The 21,350-nt window shown below is 42.0% G+C and overlaps 1 protein-coding gene across 1 annotated transcript in view; it reads right to left on the reverse strand.

Moving 5' to 3' along the window:
• The window catches only part of MOSPD2 (motile sperm domain containing 2), a 146,581-nt gene that overhangs the window by 85,947 nt on the left and 39,284 nt on the right, over positions 1-21,350 (reverse strand). Inside the window, exons 5-7 of the mRNA XM_073668080.1 lie at positions 16,393-16,547; positions 5,838-5,898; positions 4,110-4,148 (exon numbers count right to left, since the gene is read on the reverse strand). Of these exons, the coding sequence (XP_073524181.1) occupies positions 4,110-4,148; positions 5,838-5,898; positions 16,393-16,547 (255 nt within the window). The remainder of the gene's footprint in view (positions 1-4,109; positions 4,149-5,837; positions 5,899-16,392; positions 16,548-21,350) is intronic.

Raw genomic sequence — 21,350 nt, forward strand, 5'->3', positions numbered from 1 at the left:
CCTAGATGTTAGGTGGCTCAGTGGATAGCACAGTGACTCAGTGGTTAGCACTGCAGCCTTGCAGCACTGGGGTCGTGGGTTCAAATCCCACCAAGAACAACATCTGCAAGGAGTTTGTATGTTCTCCCCGTGTTTTCGTGGGTTTCCTCCGGGTTCTCCGGGTTCCTCCCACACTCCAAAGACATACTGATAGGGAATGTAGATTGTGAGCCCCAATGGGGACAGAGATGACAATATCTGTAAAGTGCTGTGGAATTAATGTCACTATAAAAGTGAATAAAATAAATAAATAACGATAAATCCCTCAGTCTTTCCTTCATTCACATCCTCTTATCTTACGCTGGTTGGAGCTGATGATCTTTTACCAAATGCATCATAACAAATTTTATGTTTTTTGGGAAATCAGTTGCAGCTTCAGAAAAAGTTCTCTTGGCTGGTAAATCTCACCAGGTATCCTGAGGAATGGACAGGAGACGGCAGGACTAAAGAACCAGGATGATGTGTTTTTTAGGAGTGCTGCAAGGTGACCATACTGCTTGTCAGATACAGACACAACTAAGGCCAAGTTCACACAGGCGTTCTGAGTTTTGCTGCTGTGCTATGTGTCTGGAGCGGAACTGATGGCAGGAATGGATCCGCTATATAGCAAACCCCATCGGTGCCAAACAGACCCCACTGATCTAAATGAGAAACGATGGGTTTCCGTTATGGTATTAGTAACTTTATTAGAAAAAAAATAGCATGATAGAAAAGATGTGAACCCAGAAATGTCGGGATACTGCTCTTCATAAAGATTTTATGTTGCACAGGAAAATGATCTTTAAAGGGGGTAAAAGCCTAAGATGGACACTTATCATGAGGACAGGGGTCCGGAGTGTGAGGTGCAGCTCTATCCAAAGCCCGTGGGACTAAGAGACATAGCCGAGCGCATGGCTATCCTCATCAGTGCCAAACTGAACATGCATGACCATAGGGGGACTCGGGACCTCCATCCATGTGATCTGGGGGTACTTGGATCAGTCACACTGATAACTTTCCATCTATGGACAAGTACTTTAGTTAAACTATCAAAATAAAGAGGTTTTCATAAAAAAGATGACTGATTTTTCTTAACAGCAGCACGACTGTCCCACTAATCAGTCCCACTAATCAGTCCCACTAATCACAGGCTTTGTCTGTAATTGCAGCTCATCCCCATGTAAGAGAACAGGACAGAAGGCAGGGAACATCTTCCAGACTACAAATTTATAGGAAGACTTCACCTAGAGGAGCTAATGTATACAGTTTGTATGACGTTATGTACATTACGCCTTTATTAATATGATTATAGTGACATTTTAGTGCAATTTTTTTGCAAGGATCGGAGGCGAGGCACATTTCATCTGCCCTACAGGAGAAGATCCCATTGTATCCCACCCTTCATGAACAGGTATAATAACATGACTATAACTATTCCCAGCCATGTACTCCTGCAGGGCAGACACGGTACACAATAATCGGCTGTCGCTGACTGTAATGGAGAATGAATGCCGTCACTCGTGCAGACTGCAGTCTGGTGTGCAAATAGCCGTCACGTAATATGAATACAAATACTATGAGAAATGACAATATGGCGGCTTGTTGTCACTGACGGACGGATGAGCAAAGTAACTGATTGTTCAATACAGACTTAATCCGGAGTGATTGTATTCTAATTACCATACTATTGATCTAATTATCAAATATTAATAACAATAGGAATAGTTTAATACAACTTTAAAAGGGAATCTGTTACAGCATAATGTAGGGGCAGAGACCCTGATGTGATACTTACAGGGCTGCTTGCTGTAGTTTTGATAAAACATTTTTATATCAGCAGATTATCACTAGAGGACTAGTAAACCTGCTCCCATGTAATCCTCCAAATTCAAGAGCTCTGTATAACCCCGCCCCATCGCTGATTGGCAGCTTTCTGCCTATGCACTGTGTACACAGAAAACTGCCAATCAGTGGTGTGGGTGGGGTTATACAGGGCTCAGCATTCAGAGAACTGCTAAATCTGCAGCAGATAAAGCAGCAAACAGCCCAGTAAGTGACACATCGTGGAAATCAGGGTCCTTGCCCTCAGATTGGGCAGCAAAAAACCTGGTGACAGATTCCCTGTAAAGCACTATTGAAGTCTACAAACAAAACATCACTATTCATTGAATAGGTGATAATTGTTAGATCTTTTCCGGACCTCTAGGACCCCAACTGATGGCCAGAAATGGGAGCTTATGTTCCCAGTTGTCCCAACAGCAAACCTCCACCCAGGAGGAGCTGAGAAAAAAAGAAGCTAGTCAGGGATGTGTCTGCCAGCCTACTCAACGACTATGACCCTGACAAATAAGAGAGCATGGTCACTCCCAGAGGCAAATAATGAGAAGGACCCATACGGATCTCACGAATTATCACCTATCCATCAAACAGACTGGAATACCCCTTTATAAAAGGGAAAAAGGTGCAAACAGGCTTTCTGTACATAATATACATAAGTACATAACATTAGATAAGAAAACTAATAGGCTCACATCTATCAAGAAATAATATAACAATGTAAAATTCCTTTTGATAGATGACATCTATTTAAGAAGAAGATGCTTTGCACACCCGATCGTTGGAGACGAAACGTCCCAGCGGGGATGACCATGCTCCTCTACCCCAGAGCACAACAGTTACAGTAAAATGTACAAAGCATTTTCTAGCAGGTATTTTGTAGATTTTCCCTCTCTGTACGGCGGTGTTCATGGCCTGGCAGTCCTGTCTGCTCGCCCAGCACTGATGTGTTTGAGCACTGCCAGGCAGGAAGGAAAGCGGAACACGGTGCGCACATAGCGCTCAGCTGCCGGTCATACCCAGGACACGCATGACCGGCCACAGTATGAAGAGCGCGGCCTGAAGAAGCTACCGCTCACTTTAATTGCTCATCCCATTGCCTGAGAAATCTGACGGTGGCAGCGCCCACATCTAAGCTTTGTATACTGGGGTAGATTTTATCCTGCAGCGCTGCACTGCGCAACATCCAGCAAAGGGATGAAGCTGCAGATGACCATATTAATATTTACAAGGACTGAGCTTTACAGTATATGAACTATTTTCTCCATTACTGGTTGGGTAATCCACTATGATGACATGCAAGATGGGAAACTGGGTAGTAAGGTAACCGGAAAAAATATCTCTGCCGGACCACCAGAGCATCAAAAATTAACACTTCTACTACAGACAACCAAAGTAGTTGACATTATCGCCAGGGATGGACCACCTCTCCTAGACTACACCATCAAGGATTCAAATATTAACAGGGTGGTCTTTTATATTGATCTACCCTTATTGTGACAGCCGCCCCCCCCCCCCCATAGGCTCTAATCACCTTTCGAATGTTGAAAAGAAGAGTAGACCAATAGTGATGAGCGCAAGTGCTCGTTACTCGAGGGTGCTTGGATGTGCACAGAGTATCGCGGTTGCTTGAGTGACATGCTTGCGTCCCCATGTTTTGCGGCTGTTAGAAAGTCACAAAAAAGGTGGGGATTGCCTGAAAAACACAGGCAATCTTCGCATATTTTGTAGCTGTCTAACAGCCGGGGGGATCCAAACATGTCACTCGAAAACCTGCGATACTCGGTGCATATCCAAGCACCCTCGGCAAACTTGAGTAAGGAGCACTTGCGCTCATCACTATTGACCAACAGTACCCGGTGGTGGCCACTCGACAGTGAGCGGGAGCAGCGATGTTCGGGTCCGTACACTCTTTACATCTGGCTGCCATCCGGGGTGATGACAGCGGATCAGTGCTGGTGCCGCCTGTCGGCACTGATCTTATTTAGACAGATCATTAATACATTGGTAGCAGACAACCCGTTTAGAACTTCTATAAGAAGCGTGGCCTTACCACTTCTATCTAGACCACTGAGGAATCATATAGTAACACTTCCACCATAGACCACCAAGGAAGGGAGGAGGCATTGTCCTAAGCCTTAAGGACATCAAATGTTAACCCTTTGTTCTGTCCTAGACCAACATGGCATAGCCATTACCCTAGACTAATTTGCAATATGAAGGATCCTGAAATAATGAAATAATATTAAACTTACCGTTCATTATCCATGGCATTTCAAATATCACAATCTTTGCTAAAAAAACAAACAAAAAAAAAACACATGAGAAGGGGGAGGTGAATAAGTCATTGGACAATATACAAGCACATTTTATTTTTTGCCATTTAGATGGAAATACATGAATATTACTGTAAAACACTACAAAACCAATTGGAAAGGACCGCATGGAAGATTGTTCCATTGAAACAATCAGCTGATCGGTGGGCTAGTGTCAGCTTTAAAGGGGTCGTCCTGACGAACTTTTCCCAGATTAAAAAGTTATACCTTATCCATGGAATAGGGGAAAATTTGCTGATCGCTGTGGGTCTGAACTTTGGGACCCCAGCAATCTTGAGAATGGGGTTCTGCAGAGCTCAGTGTTGAATGGAGGAGAGTCGCACATCCTCAGTCTCCACTCCATTCATTGTCAACAGGACTGTCAGAAACCGCCAAGTGCTGTACTTGGTTTTCTCCAGCAGTTCCATAGTCAATGAATGGAGTGGAGGTCGAGCATGTGCACCTCTGCTCCATTCTATATGGGATCAACAGATCCCTGTTCTCAGGATCACTGGGGGTCCTAGCAACCAGCAAATTATCCCCCATCTTATGCATAGGAGGTAAAGTGTGATTTTATGAAAATCCCTTTAAGCCTATTAAGACGGGTCTGAGAAAAGAAAGAGTGATCCCCTTGTAGCTAAAAGCCCTGACGCTGAAGCCCTCTTTTAACAAATAAATAAGCAAATTGCCTCTTCAGAGAAGAAGAGAACTAGAACTCTAGCGCCACCTATAGGAAGTAGCAATCCTAAATGTCAATTGTGACCCTCTAACGAGCCTTGTCACATGACTTAGGATAAAAGCCAGAACCAGAAACTCAATTTGCAGACACTGTGTTTCGGGGTACTGTCCCTCATCAGTGCAAAGTGTGAGAGGCGACTGATCGGGATCCAAGGGGTAACGTTTCTCCTTGTAGAGAGTGACATATGCAGCCTGACTTGCCGAGGTGAGGAGACTTAAGAAGAGACAATTTACATATTTCTCAGAGGAGCATTGCGGCTTAAAAGTCTCCTCACCTCGGCATGTCACACTCGATATGTCACTCTCCCCAAGGAGAAATGTTACCCCTTGAATGAATAAATAAGAAAGCTTTGCCCCTTTTTGCGTCTATGAGCAGTGAAAGCAGTTATTTGTGTCTACACCATTGTGGCAGGTGCAGACGACTGTATTTTCGCTCCGAGTGTGATCCGACAAAACAACGGATTGCACTCAGACTAATGTTAGTCTATGGGGCCGTGCACATGTCTGATTTTTTACCTCGGACAGAGACAGTCCGAGGAAAGAATCGCACCTTGCCCAAGTTTGATCCTATATTTGGTCAAGTCAATGAGTGTGTGTAAACCATCCGACTGCACTCGGATGACATCTGAGTGCAGTCCGATTTCTGCACACTGACAGTATGGAGATGATGGAGGAATTTTTTTCTCTACCTTCTCCTCATCCAAAAGAATCAGATCACACTACGCTGACGCTCTGATCAGAGCGTGATTTGTATAATCGACAGATTCTCTGGGATGAGAGACTATACGGCCATCTGCACCTGCTCCTACTAAGGGAAACTGATCATAGTGTAGCCGAAGTCCATAAGAAAAAAAATATCATGGCACATGTTGGAAACCAATAAATCCCCGATAAACCAGTTATGCATGCATTAGTTAGGACACTACTTACACAGGTATCTGGGGTAGTAGATCTTAAAACAGCTGATTACAAAGCGAACAAAATCCATGTCCTAAAAGTGAAGAATATTTCCATTACAAAGTTTCAGTTAAAAAGACAAAAATTTATTTGGAGACAAGAATTGTCAACTGTAAACCCGGCTACATTATTCTTATGTGGAATTGTAAAGAAATGTATCATCTTCAAACTAGAACGCAAAAGCGGTGAAGAAGATTAGGTTTAGTGGGTTACCTGGAGTAATAAAAAAAATAGCTAAGAGCTGAAAATGTGATAAAGGGAATCTGTCAGCAGGTTTTTGTTATGTAATCTGAGAGCAGCATGATGTAGGGACAGAGACCCCGATTCCAGCGATATATCACTTAGTTTGCTGGGTGCAGCAGATTTCAGTTCTTGAGCTGTGTATAACTCGGCCCACACCAAAGTTTTCTGTATGCATTGTATAGTAATAGAGAACTGCTAATCAGTGCTGGGGGAGTGGATGGACTAGGAGGCACGAGACCAGTTGTCCTGTAGTGATAATCTCCTGCTGATAAATTACTGATTGTATTAAAACAGCAAAACACATCTCAGTAAGTGACAAATCCCTATAATCAGGGTCTCCTACATTAAGGTTCTCTCAGATTACATAGCAAACACCTGCTGACAGATTCCCTTTAATAAATGACTATTACTTACCGATTCAATCAATGATTGGGCAGTGCCAATGTGCAGAGTTATGCTCCAGAATTGTTATTCCTTGGGTACGGATTGCAAATATTAAAACAGAAATATCGGTAGAATGGAGAGTACTTTTTAGCTTAAAGGGGTTGCCCAATACTGGACATGGGCTGAGGTGTTCACATGACATAATAATGTCACGTGACTGCAGGGAGACATTGGCCAAGATCACTGGAAAAGCGCCAGTCCTGGAGGTACAATACCGTTCAAAAGTTTGGGGTCATTTAGAAATTTCATTATTTTTGAAAGAAAAGCACATTTTTTTTCAATGAAGCTAACATTAAATGAATCAGAAATACACTCTATACATTGTTAATGTGGTAAATGACTATTCTAGCTGCAAACGTCTTGTTTTTATTGCAATATCTACATAGGTGCATTTCCAAAAAACACCACTCCAGTGTTTTAATGGTACATTGTGTTTTCTAACTGTGTAAGAAGGCTAATGGATGTTTAGAAAACCCTTGCACAAGTATGTTAGCCCAGCTGAAAATGGTTTGGCTGATTTGAGAAGCTATAAAATTGACCTTCCTTTGAGATAGTTGAGAATCTGGAGCATTACATTTGTTTGTTCTATGACAGGGTTCCCCAACTCCAGTCCTCAAGGCCCACCAACAGGTCATGTTTTCAGGATTTCCTTAGTATTGCACAGGTGATAATTCCATCATCAGCACAGGCAATAGTTACATCACCTGTGCAATACTAAGGAAATCCTGAAAACATGACCTGTTGGTGGGCCTTGAGGACTGGAGTTGGGGAACCCTGTTCTATGAAACTCTCAAAATGGCCAGAAAAAGAGAACTTTCATGTGAAACGCGACAGTCTATTCTTGTTCTTAGAAATGAAGGCTATTCCAAGCGAGACATTGCCAAGAAACTGAAGATTTCCTACAACGGTGTGTACTACTCCCTTCAGAGGAGAGCACAAACAGGCTCTAACCAGAGTAGAAAGAGAAGTGGGAGGCCCCGCTGCACAACTGAGCAACAAGACAAGTGCATTAGAGTCTCTAGTTTGAGATATCGATGCCTCACAGCTCCTCAACTGGCAGCTTCATTAAATAGTACACGCAAAACGCCAGTGTCAACGTCTACAGTGAAGAGGTGACTCCGGGATGCTGACCTTCAGGGCAAAGTGGCAAAGAAAAAGCCATATCTGAGTCTGGCTAATAAAAGGATTAATATGGGCAAAAGAACCCAGACATTGGACAGAGGAAGATTGGAAAAAAAGTTTTATGGACAGACGAATCAAAGTTTGAGGTGTTTGGATCACACAGAAGAACATTTGTGAGACGCAGAAAAACTGAAAAGATGCTGGAAGAGTGCCTGACGCCATCTGTCAAGCATGGTGGAGGTAATGTGATGGTCTGGGGTTGCTTTGGTGCTGGTAAAGTGGGAGATTTGTACAAGGTAAATGGGATTTTAAATAAGGATGGCTATCACTCCATTTTGCAACACCATGCCATACCCTTTGGAGCCACTTTCATCCTACAACAGGACAATGACCCAAAGCACACCTCCAAATTATGCATGAACTATTTAGGGAAGAAGCAGGCAGCTGGTATTCTATCTGTGATGGAGTGGCCAGCGCAGTCACCAGATCTCAACCCCATTGAGCTGTTGTGGGAGCAGCTTGACCGTATGGTGCGCAAAAAGTGCCCATCAAGCCAATCCAACTTGTGGGAGGGGCTTCAGGAAGCATGGGGGGAAATTTCTCAAGATTACCTCAGCAAATTAGCAGCTAGAATGCCAAAGGTCTGCAATGCTGGAATTGCTGTAAAGGGAGCATTCTTTGACGAAAGCAAAGTTTGAAGGAGAAAATTATTCTTTCAAATAAAAATCATTATTTCTAACCTTGTTAATGTCTAGACTATATTTTCTATTCATTTTGCAACTCATTTGATAAATAAAAGTATGAGTTTTCATGGAAAACACAAAATTGTCTGGGTGACCCCAAACTTTTGAACGGTAGTGTATGTGTAGCTTTTATCCTACCGGACCATTGTTTAGGAAGAGGTTGTCCAGTAGTGGACAACTCCTTTAAGTTAAAGAGTTAATCCCAAGATTTAAATGTATCACTTATCCACACTGATAACTTGAAAGTTAATGGTTAAACTTAACCACTGGGACCTCCACTTTTCCTGATAATGCCCCCTTTTAGAATGGAGCCGCTGATTCGTTCTCTCTAGGACTGTGAGAGGTGGCCAAATACAGCTGCTACACGCTGCTCTACTCTTGGAATCGGCAGAAGTCTTCAGATATCACTTAACCTGACTTAAAATGTTTGGAATAACCCTTTAATTGCAGCTTGCATGTATTACAGATTGTAGATATCAGAGGAATGAGTTATCAGCGAATCAATCAGTGAGCTCGTTCTGATAGCAGATTTTGTATGTCTTCTCTTCTTTCTCTTGACCACATCAAAAGCTGCACCTTCATGTACGAGAATAAAAGGAAGACTGTGGAGAATACCAAAAGAGCGTAAGGAGACTAATAGGCCATGCAATGCTCCTGAAGAGGCCTCTCACCTACTCAAATCAAATCTTCTGCTTTGCACTGATGAGAGGCAAACACCCCGAAACACAGTGTCTGCAAATAGTGTGTCTGGTTTGGCTTCTTATTCTAAGTCATATGGCAAAGCTTGTTAAAGGGTCGATATTGACTAGAGTCAATATCTCTTTGAAGAGGCTATTCATACAAGAATAGAGAGGAGTCTTCTACACCCAGGAATCAGGGCAAGCTCAATGATGGATTGACTTTTAAGCAACGCTGCAGCCAGCTATGTACAGTGAAACAAAGAGGCTGTAGAAGAAAAAATACAATTTTAATGAAACCCTACTGCAAAAAAGTGATTTGTAGCCAAAATGCATACATTCAAGTAAAAAAATAAAACTCCCCTAAATGTGCCAACCTTGACATTTAACTCTAAAGCAGCTTTCACATGTGTGTGAAACATGGATCGTGCTCAGATCAGAAGGATGGCCTGACAACTGAGTCTGCTGACTTCAGTCAATGACCTAATAGGCATATATTAGGAGGTAAGCTCAGGTAAGAAGACCCAGTGCCAGGGGTTATTTCTGATCTTCAGAATTTTAAAACAGAGCATGCAAAACCAGGCCTGTAAAGTATTGTGACAAAGTCACTGGCAAAGTACTGGAGGGGAGATATGTATCACTGAGGTTGTTAGCTTCGGTGATATGAACCTAGAAAAATGCTCCAGCACACTTAGTGCTGAGACGGGTTAATCGGCCATGTTTAGGGCTAGGTGCATTGAACAGGGTGGGAGGCTGTTCACCATATCTCCACCCCAGGGTGGAGTCCAGAGGATAAATACACAGCCTCCTGGCTCATTCATTGGGGAAGGGAGGTGTCTTGAGTTGGGTTCTCCAGAGCTGGATGGTTGCATTACGGAAAGTTCATAGAATCATAGAATGGTAGAATGGTAGAGTTGGAAGGGACCTCCTGGGTCATCTGGTCCAACCCCCTGCTCAAAGCAGGATTCACTAAATCATCTCAGACAGATGTCTGTCCAGCCTCTGTTTGAAGACGTCCATTGAAGGGGAACTCAACACCTCTCGTGGCCGCCTGTTCCACTCATTAATCACCCTAACTGTCAAAAAGTTTTTTCTAATATCTAATCTGTGTCTCCTCCCATTCAGTTTCATCCCATTGCTTCTAGTCTTTCCTTGTGCAAATGAGAATAAAGATGATCCTTCTAAAATGTGACAGCCCTTGACATATTTGTAGACAGCTATTAAGTCTCCTCTCAGTCTTCTTTTTTGCAAGCTAAACATTCCCAAATCCTGCAACCGTTCCTCATAGGACATGGTTTGCAGACCAGTCACCATTCTGGTCGCTCTTCTCTGAACTTGCTCCAGTTTGTCTATGTCTTTTTTAAAATGTGGTGCCCAAAACTGTACACAGTATTCCAGATGAGGTCTGACCAAAGAGGAGTAAAGACCGATAATGACTTCACGTGATCTAGACTGTATGCTTCTGTTAATACATCCCAGAATTGTATTTGCCTTTTTTGCTGCTGCATCACACTGTTGACTCATGTTCAGTCTATGATCTATTAGTATACCTAAGTCTTTTTCACATGTACTGTTGCTTAGCTCTATTCCTCCCATTCTGTATATGCTTTTTTCATTTTTATTGCCCAGATGTAGTACTTTGCATTTTTCCCTGTTAAAAACCATTCTGTTGGTTGCTGCCCACTGCTCCAGTTTATTTAGGTCTTTTTGAATCCTCTCTCTCTCTTCTCTAGTATTAGCTATCCCTCCTAGCTTTGTGTCATCAGCAAATTTAATCAGTTTACCCTCAATTCCTTCATCTAAATCATTGATAAAGATGTTGAACAATACAGGTCCCAGGACGGAGCCCTGTGTTACCCTACTTGAGACATTCATCCAGCTGGATGTGAAGCCATTTACAACCACCCTTTGAGTCCGATCACTAAGCCAGTTATGAATCCACCTAACAGTTGCCTGGTCCATTGCATACTTGGTCATTTTTTCAATAAGGATGGTGTGAGATACTTTGTCAAATGCTTTGCTGAAGTCAAGATATACTATATCTACAGTATATAAATACAGTATAAGATATACTATATCTACAGTATATAAAGTTGAACGTTTATATGTCAGCTTCCTGAGCGGGCAGATCCCAGCAGCAAAAAAAAAAAACCCAGTGGAAGATTTAAAGAGACAGCGTTCCTGTGTCTACCTCCATGTGCTCCAAGTGAGCCGATCTATCACAGTATAAATAAATGTACAGATAATATTAAAGATGATTTTTGCACATTTGCCATGTCTATGTTTGATCCGCTGCTGTAATTAATGCCCCTTCCCATCATGATGTCCCTCCTCTCCTTCCCTCTTGCTAAATTACATAATGTTAGCACAAGGCTGAACTACGGTCCGCTAATAATGCACAAAGTACAACATCTCACCAGCTCCACAAGATGAATGTCCTTCAGGCACCGTCCTTTTATAAATATATCACTTCCACTTCAAAACGCAGAAGCAAGAGAAATAAAAAAAAAACTTCACTTTATCTCCGCAAAACTAAAAACCCAGGAGGATTACATATGCAAATGCACATTATCTGGAGAACAACCTTTTCTAATGAAGCCGCTTGCAATGAGAGCCGCGTTTTATCTTTTTATTTTTTACAAGCGATATGAATTTGCTTATTACTATGCAGAAGTTATCACAGGCGCGGAGAGAGCGGGCAGCGCCGCGGATTACAAATATAATTATCGCTAAGGTTGTTCCAGGAGATAATTCACAATGGGACAAGATTCTACTATTTGGAAATACAAATTCCGGGAAGATTATTTCCCCTAAAATGAGAGCGTGACCGGTGAATACAATCATGCACTGTCCTATTATGTGACAGCTTTTCGTATAGTCAGCTTTCTCAGCTTTCATAGCTGTGCTGAAAACTCAGATGTAGACTCTCTTAAAAAAAAAAAATATTATATATATATATATATATATATATATATATATATATATATATATATATATATATATATATATATATATATATATATATAGCAGCGTTTTTTTCCCCTCATTGTAGTCAATAGGTTTCATCGGGCGATTTTGGTAACAGATCTAGAACTACCAGACTTTTTGATCTAGGAGCACAGATGTGAACCCAGTCCTAGAAGAGCTGGGCTGGAAGCAATATGGCAGTTCCTACAGTGAATATGGGGATATGCTACAGTATGCCGACACATTAAATGCCATGCAGAAGACTGGGTAAGGGAAAATCCCGGAGGAACATTAAAGGGGTGTTCCCATCTCCAACATGCTATTCCAATATGTAGTAGGTGTATTATTAATAATATTAGCAAATACCTCCAATTAGAAATGTAGTATAGTTCTTCAGATTCGCTATGTTGCTTACCTCATGTGCAGGGCAATGCAGTAGCTTAGATATCCATGGTTATGACCATTCATGTAGTGACAGTTAGTTAGTTAGACAGCTCTTAGTGGTTGTAACCATGGCTACCAAAGCTACTGCAATGCCCTGCACATGGGGTAAGTGAATCTGAAGAACTATACTAAATTTCTCATTGGAGGTATTTGCTTATATTATTATTATTACACCTACTACATATTGGGATAGGATCTTGGAGATGGGAATAGCCCTTTAACCGCAATTCTGCCAACCAACTGATATTCTGAAGATATTTTACCTCTACCGTCAAATTTAGGGACTTACTTTTCTAGTCATAAACACTAGAAATTAAAGGCCTGCAATAATGAGAGCTTCTCGAGCTGCGCTCCCATGGTAACACTGCCTGGCCTGGGGCTTTAGCAACTTTACAGTTATCATGGGCCAAATAATAACTTAGTAAATCTCTTATTTTATCTCTGACTTGGGCTAGGAAAGATTTCCTTAATTATATCCAGTATATCCACTGGAGCGCTGAGCTGATAATTCATGGAGCTAAGAAGTGTTGTCATGGGGATACTGGCATAGATTAATGCGTGGGCACCTTAATGAACATGGGTAAATGCAAAACTCTGAGAACTTTTAACCTTTAATACAGATTGAATGCCGTGTTTTTGTTTAGTTCATCAGAACACAACTATGCTTAAAAGGCTGCAGCGTTAATGGGCGGGTGGAACGGTGCGCCCCTGGGTCGCCAGCTGCAATATCTAATAGCAGCATTTAAGAGGTTAACAGCAGCGGGGGGGGAACTGTTTTTGTTAGAGGCATATGATGACTGAATGACACAGACATCATCTGCCGGGAATGGGGCAGGCTCAGCTCCTGAGCATGCTCCATACACCCGCTGTACATGTGTGGCGCTCATTGCCAAGAGGTTAAAAGGAGTATTGCTATCCTAGTAAGTGATGGCATTTCACTATCGCCATCTTATCTTTAGAAAATGTCACCTATCCGTAGATTGAGCAGTGGCCGCATCTGTGCACCAAAGCCACAATCATTCTATGCCAGAAAAAAAAAAAAAGAGTATTGTACTTGTAGACAAAGAATGGAGAAGTGGTGCAGATGCCCGGCCAGCACTCAATTCAGAAGGGGCATTTCAATCCCTGTTCATGGGATGAGTGGGGGTTCCCACGGTGGGTCGGTGAGTAATCCTGAAGAATGGAATAACCCATCAATGATCTCTGAGGGTTAGACCTCTGGGCCCACCACCAATCCTGAGAATGAAGTAGGCGGCACCACAGTGGTGCATCCTACTGTGCAGCGACCTGCAGACGGCCTCATTCACACTAAATGGGACGCAGTACAAAAACAGCACAGCGCCTCCTTCATTCTCAGGACTGACTGGCATCCTTATTGAGATGAGAATTCCCCTTTAAATTCAGACAAAAACAAATAATAATAATAAAAAAAATTAAAAAAAATCGGTAAACCCTTACAGATCCTAAATCTACAACTGCATTTGTTCAATCATTTGAGTAATTATTTTAAGAAATAGAAACTTAAAACAGGAAAGGTCATTCCTTCCATCAAGGGGAATAGCTTCATACAAGATAAAAAAAGACTTAAAAGCTTTTTATTCTCCGTCAGATATTTGATGTGTAAATGTATACACTCCGCTAAAAGTTTCAAATTGTAGGAAATCTTGATTTGTGTGACACCGGTGCACGGTATCTTCACAACTATATTACAGATACTTTATGAACAAATCTTCACTGGCTTCAAAGTCGGCTTTAATGCTGATCCTACCGCGATATGGGACTCGCTTCCAAAACACATTAGCACAGCGTGCCATATTAAATAAAGTGCCTCTTAAATCTCTCCAGATTAAAAACAGGATTTTTTTTTTAATAGGTGAAAAATGGGAGAACATTTAGAGTGGCTTAATATCTTAATATATCTGTATATCAGTCCCATCTATTATATCTAGAATCTGCAGCTTGCTGTCACCACTTGGCATATAAATTAATACTAAAGAACAATGGTGGATTTGTGTAGGTTTTTCTTTTCCAATATTAAATTATTTTTCCCATTTTCAGTGCATTATATGGTAAAGTGAACACAAATTCTCATATGGCCATGTTGGTGGAAAAAAAAAAAAACAAATAGAAGAAATAGCAAAATACAAAAGTGCAAAAAACTAAACCAAGTCATGACGGGAAGGGTTTACAACTATAAAACTCTCCTTCCTTTCCTATCCTTGTCTCTTAAATTCAGATGTAGTGGAGCAGCAGCCCAGACATTGATCACTAGCTTACATCGTATTTTCCTAACCCCCTGAGAGCAGCGGAGACCATTTGCTTGAAATATTGCTGATGCTGCTGTGATCACAGGACTTTATTAAATAGCATGTTCTCCCTACAAAAAAAATAATTTCTCATCATCTGTTTGGGTAAGGTATTTCAGTGAATCATACAAAGTTAGAGTTGGAAGGGACCTCTAGGGTCCTCGTGTCCAACCCCTTGCTCAATGCAGGATTCACTAAACCATCTTTTTTGAAGACTTCCATTGAAGGAGAACTCACCACCCCTCGTGGCCGCCTGTTCCACTCATTGATCACTCTCACTGTCAAAAAGTTTTTTCTAATATCTAATCTGTATCTTCTCCCTTTCAGTTTCATCCCATTGCTTCTTGTGTTTCCATGTGCAAATAAGAATAAGGATGATCCCTCTACACTGTGACATCCCTTCAGATATTTATAGACAGCTATTAAGTCTCTTCTTAGCCTACTTTTTTGCTAAACTTTCCCAGATTCTTTAACCATTCCTCGTAAGACATAGTTTGAACACTGATCTCCATCCTGGTCGCTCTCCTCTGAACTTGCTCCAGTTTTTCAATGTATTTTTTAAAATGTGGTGCCCAGAACTGGACACAGTATTCCAGATGAGGTCTGACCAAGGAGGAGTAGAAGGGGATAATTAATATACGTGATCTAGACTGTATGCTTCTCTTAATACATCCAAGAACTGTTTGCCTTTTTGCTGCTGCATCACACTGTTGACTCATGTGCAGTCTGTGATCTATTAGTATACCTAAGTCAAACTTAGTATGTTTAATCACTCATTCTCAGCTGTGGATGTGAAGGCAAAAAACAGACTAAAGCACGCATTTGTTAATTCTACATTCAAAACTTTAAAAGGAACCTGAACATGAATTGCATCGTGGCTGCATAAATACAGCCAGGTATACTACTCGCCTAAGTGCTGCGGCATTTCAGAGAAGATGTACTTTAAAGACCCACCTAGGGACCAGACAAGCCGGCGTTGCCCCCAGGCCGGGTCTTCTGAGCGCCACTGGATCTGATCAAGAGGTCTTTCCCATCCCAGTGTACATGATAAAGAGACACCTATCAGTGACACTGAGAAGAGCCATCTAGGGTTGGAACCAAACTATTCTGGTCTCTGGCTACAGTCCCTGGCCAGATATTCAAAGTGAACTTTAGGCCGGCTCTTCTCAGCGCCCGCCGTTGTAGCTGATAGAAAGGTCTCTCCCCTCCCTGTGTACACAAAAAAAAGAGACACCTATCAATTACCTGCAGTGACACTGAGAAGAGCTGTCCGGGGTTGGAGCCAAGCTAGTCTGGTCTTACTAGAGTCTCCAGCCAGATCTTCAAAGTGTAATTTATTGAAATGCCGGAGCGTTTTAGAGATTAATATACCCGACTGCATTTGTGCTGCTCAGCTTTGATTCATGCTTCCCGCAGTTTGGACAGCATGAATTGTCCGTCAGATTCCCTAAAACCCTGAGGAGGTTTTAAGACTGACCAACGATGAATTGCCATGTAAAACATAAAATTATAGTACATTAGTAAAATACTAACAGATGAAAAATGTCATAAGTTTAACATCTGGTAAATGTAGATCACTTACCACATTACTCAGTCCACACTCAGCCATGTCAAAGACAACGGTCAGAAGTTTTCCCGGCTCCCTTTTGGCATATCGCTCCAACCAAAACGCAACACATTTCTTCTTGTCCTCATTTGTTTTGTTATCACGTACATGGAGCTTTACTCGGAGCCAAACTAAACGGATATGTAAAAAGTGTTATTAGTGCACATTATTTTCATTGAAGGGAAACCGTGGGCAGCATGTATCAGCCACTGGCTGTGTGATCACGCTGCGGCGTTACAGAGAAAAACATGCTGTTCATAGCCGCCAGGGATGGAGGCGCTCTATTGACTAGTCGTAGAGGCGGGTCCCCGGAGGCTTCTCCTCGCGCGCCGACGGTGAGTGACAAGCCTATGCCTGCATGCGAGCCATGTAACAGCTGACAGGTGCCCTTTAAACATCATGGACCTTATATAACAAAAATGTCCTAACTTAAGTGTTGTAATGAAGGAACAGCAGGGACTTTTTAATTAAAGCATATGATAAAAGCGATTTGATTATTACAATAAATAGACACTTAAAATTAAAATCAATATTAGTTTTGGACCACCCCTTTTAACCAACCATTGAAAGTACGTTCAGACACAATGGCTTTTTTTAATTAGAATTTCAGTATGATAATGGTATACTGTGTTAATATACCCCCAAAAATAATGTTTATGAGTTCAAATCAAGCTACCTGGACCCCTCATTGAGGTGGACAATAACGAAAAGGCCCATTCTCAACTCTCCCATACACGGCAGCCTCCTTCGGCCACTTGCTCCTGTGTTCTGTATGAGAGTCCTCACCAGACATGACTTATCTCTGGGGGACAATACGATCAGCAGTCTGAAACCAGACAAGCCAAATTCAGATATCCCCCAAAAACGGATTGTTCGTGGTTCCCATACACAAGACTGTTGGCCGAGCGCATTGATATCGATGGGTTCAGCAGACATTAGTCTGAACTGTACAGGGGGCTTTAGGTGTTTTTAATAATAAGTAAATACAATCTTGAATGAACAAGACCACATAAATTACATTGTGTCCTTACTTACTAAAACCTAGACCAAAATACATAGTATGTAAAAAATTAAGTACACCCTTACTTCTGCCAAAGGAATTAAGAGAATAAGTATTAGCCAGGTGCAGATAATTGTTCAGAAAGTGTAACCACCTCTATAAAAGCAGACGTTTTGGCAGTTTGCTGGTCCGAAGCATGTAGATGTGTGTTACCACAAGGCCTAAGAGGAAAGATATCAGCAATGATCTTGGAGAAGCAATTGTTGCTGCCCATCAATCTGGGAAGGGTTCTAGGTAAATTTTCAATCAATTTAGAGTCAATCATTATGCAATGAGAAAGAGTAAACACAAGTGGGAAACTTTCAAGGCACACGTGGGATGAGACGCCATCACAGGAGGCCATGCTCCGAAGGAAGATCATCAGCAGAATCCACACAAGGGTTCCTCCACATGACATTGCAAAATATAGTTTTGGCTCATTAAAAATGCTTTCTCCAACCGCATAAACTAAAAAGTCATTTACAAATCAAACACAAAGTAGATATAACTTATAATCACATCTAATAACTACACACATACTCTGTCGCTGACAAGTACACGCTCAACTAGTTTTCATATGATTAACTGCAGGAAAACAAAGGCGCCAGTCATGGAGGAGAACAAGGTCCGACCTCAGGCGCAGTCACAAGACTACTGTGTATTCCTGGATAAAACAAGGCGGTAATGAAATATCACACAGATTTCGCTTTGCGCCAAGTGGAACATTATCATCGCTATGAGATCAAACGGCGGCATTGATGTGGGGTCTTTACATTACTGAGAATTCTTCATTCTACCAAACTGAGAAACCACAAGAATGAATCTATTGGGCAATGACCTCTGTTATATCCTATATGGACCGGCATTCACTTTATGGACAAGGTGTAAAAACCCCTCCCATGAAGTTTATTAAATCTGTATATATGTACCCTCCCTCTCCAGGACCCAGAGTCGATCTCCTCTTCTGTGTGACATCACCTCTCTGCAGACTCTACAGGTCACGCTGAGCTCTGCGTGGCCCGTAAGTGGCTTTTACAATGGAAGTCTATGGGACGTCAGAACGTGGCTCAGAATAAGGCTCCATAGACTTATATTGTAAAAGAGACCTCCGGCTCACGCTTAGAGTGAGCGAGAGAGTCTGAAGAGCGATGAGGTCACTGAGAAGAGGAGATGACCGGCGCTGGATCCTGGAGAAGGTGGCGGTAGGTGAGGATATTAATACACACACTACATTACATGCACATATATGCAGATTTAGTGAAAAAATAAACTTTATGGGAGGGCTTCCTTAATAGCGTTAGGACACAGACACATGCACTAACTTGCAATTGCAATACTAATATATACTGTATAAATATATAATGTAAGCCTGGGCAATTTAAATTTAAGGACAATGTTCAATTTCAACTTCTATTTTCTTTTTTTGTGTGGGATGGAATTAGTAAGAGGCTCAGCCCATCAAATTCACTGTATTCCAAGTCAGAAATTTGTGTAAATTCTACCAGAAATCTACTACAGCTTAACCTGTTCAAGCTTAATGACCGATATACAGCTCTGGCAAAAATTGAGAGACCACTGCAAAATTTTCATTTTCTCTGATTTTTCGCTTTATAGGTTTATTTTTGAGTAAAATGTAGATTGTTGTTTTATTCTATAAACTACTGACAGCATGTCTCCGAAATTCAAAGCTAAAAATTTTGTATTTATTTGCAGCAAATGAGAAATCGTCAAAATAATAAAAAAGAAACACAGTGCTTTCAGACCTCAAATAATGCAAAGAAAACAAGTTCTTATTCATGTAGAAACAACAATACTCCTGTTTAGCTCAGGAAGAGTTCAGAAGTCACTATTTGGTGGAATAACCATGATTGTTAATCACAGCTTTCATGTGTCTTGGCTGCTTTCCACCAGTCTTTCACACTGCATTTGGGTGACCTTATGCCGCTCCTGGCACAAAAATGTAAGCAGTTCTTCTTTGTTTGATGGCTTGTGACTATCCATCTTCCTCTTGATTACATTCCAGAGGTTTTCAATGGGGTTCAGGTCTGGAGACTGGGCTGGCCATGACAGGGTCTTGATGTGGTCCTCCTTCATCAACACATTGATAGACCTAGCTGTGTGGCATGGGGCACTGTCCTGCTGGAAAAAAACAGTTCTCAGAGTTGGGGAACATTGCCTGAGCAGAAGGAAGCCAGTGTTTTTCAAGGATAACCTTGTATGCGGCTTGATTCATACATCCTTCGTAAAGATTAACCTGCCCAATTCCAGTCTTGCTGAAGCATCCGCAGATCATCACCGATCCTCCACCAAATTTCACAGTGGGTGCAAGACACTGTGGCTTGTACGCCTCTCCAGGTCTCCGTCTAACCATTAGATGACCAGGTGTTGGGCAAAGCTGAAAATTAGACTCATCAGAGAAGATTACCTTACTCCAGTCCCCTATGGTCCAATCCTTATGGTCTCTGGCAAACTTCAGCCTGGCTCTCCTTAGCTTCTCATTGATGAAAGGCTTTTTTTCTAGCTTTACATGACATGATGCCTACCTCTAGGAGCCTGGTACCAACTGTTCTTGCCGTGCACTTCATCCCAGCTGCCATTTGCCATTCCTTCTGTAGGTCACTTGATGTCATCCTGCGGTTGCTGAGTGACATTCGAATAAGATGACGGTCATCCCGGTCAGTGGAGAGTCGCTTTCGCCCTCTGCCGGTCTGTAGCTTTGTTGTCCCCAATGTCTGCTGCTTGACCCCGTTGTAATGGACTGCCGTCTTCGAAATTTTAAGGATGGAGGCAACATGACGCTCACTGTATCCCTCTGCTAGTGAAGCCAGAATTGAGACCTTCTTTTCCTCACTCAAGACTTTTCTTTTCAACTCCTTTGGCATGGTTAAAAGTTATTTTTTCATTCAAATTACTTTTGGGCTATTCCTAGCACTTGTTTTGCCATCCAGTTTGTCCTATTGCAAGAGGATTGTGAAGACCACAGCAGTGTTTTTTATCCTTTCCCTCGTTACATAAGATTTGGTTCAGGTGATCACCTAATCAGAAGCACATTAAGTAGAATGAGGTGGACTGTGGTTGGAATTCAACTGACACTGGAATGGAATGGCTGTCAGAGATGGGGATTTTTAGAAAACGGTGCAGTGGTCTCTTAATTTTTGCCAGAGCTGTATATGTTATGGAACGAGAAAAGCCTGCTCCACACATGGTAAATGCTAGGATTGGGCAGCTGGGGAAGAGGGGATGGAGGGGACAGAAACAACCTTTATTGCAGTATATGGAGGCCATAGAGTAGAGGCGAGAAGACACAAGGGAACCATATTCAAAAGGGGGTACATGTGAGGGGATTAACCCTTACCTCCCCTCCTACACAGAGGAGATAGAAAAAATAAAGACTGATGTAGGAGGGGAACAAAGAGAACCCTCTTACACACAGAAGAACAGGGGTTTCTGACAACACACTGAGCCCTGAACAATAGTGGAAGCAGAGGAGAGGGCAGAGATGCAGTATGGCTTCCAAAAAACTATAAATTTTCCAGATCAGAGGAGTAGTGCATAGGCAGAAACAGGCTCTAGGAAGTAGTAACGGTGCAGTATGTATGTGGCCATCTCTTATGACCCCCGTGTGGCTGTCTAGGCAGGAGTAGATGCAATAGAGAGGTTTCCGTGGATGTACGTGGTTATTTTTATTGTACTTTATGGGAATATTGGTAAACTACGTGCAAGGTAAATGGTGTGGCTGAGAATGGCTCTCTCCTCTTTCTGCTTTAAAGGTAACCCGACAGCCCAATCCGTGGCCAGCACGTACAGTATCAAGCAATGGCTGTGCAATCTCAGCCAGGTATATTTGACTCTGAAATTCTGCCATGTTTCAGAGAAAAACATACTTTAAAAACCT

Source organism: Phyllobates terribilis, unplaced genomic scaffold (genome assembly GCF_046119375.1).
Source record: "Phyllobates terribilis strain yellow unplaced genomic scaffold, ASM4611937v1 Scaffold_2__4_contigs__length_985480577, whole genome shotgun sequence".
Lineage (NCBI taxonomy): Eukaryota > Metazoa > Chordata > Amphibia > Anura > Dendrobatidae > Phyllobates > Phyllobates terribilis.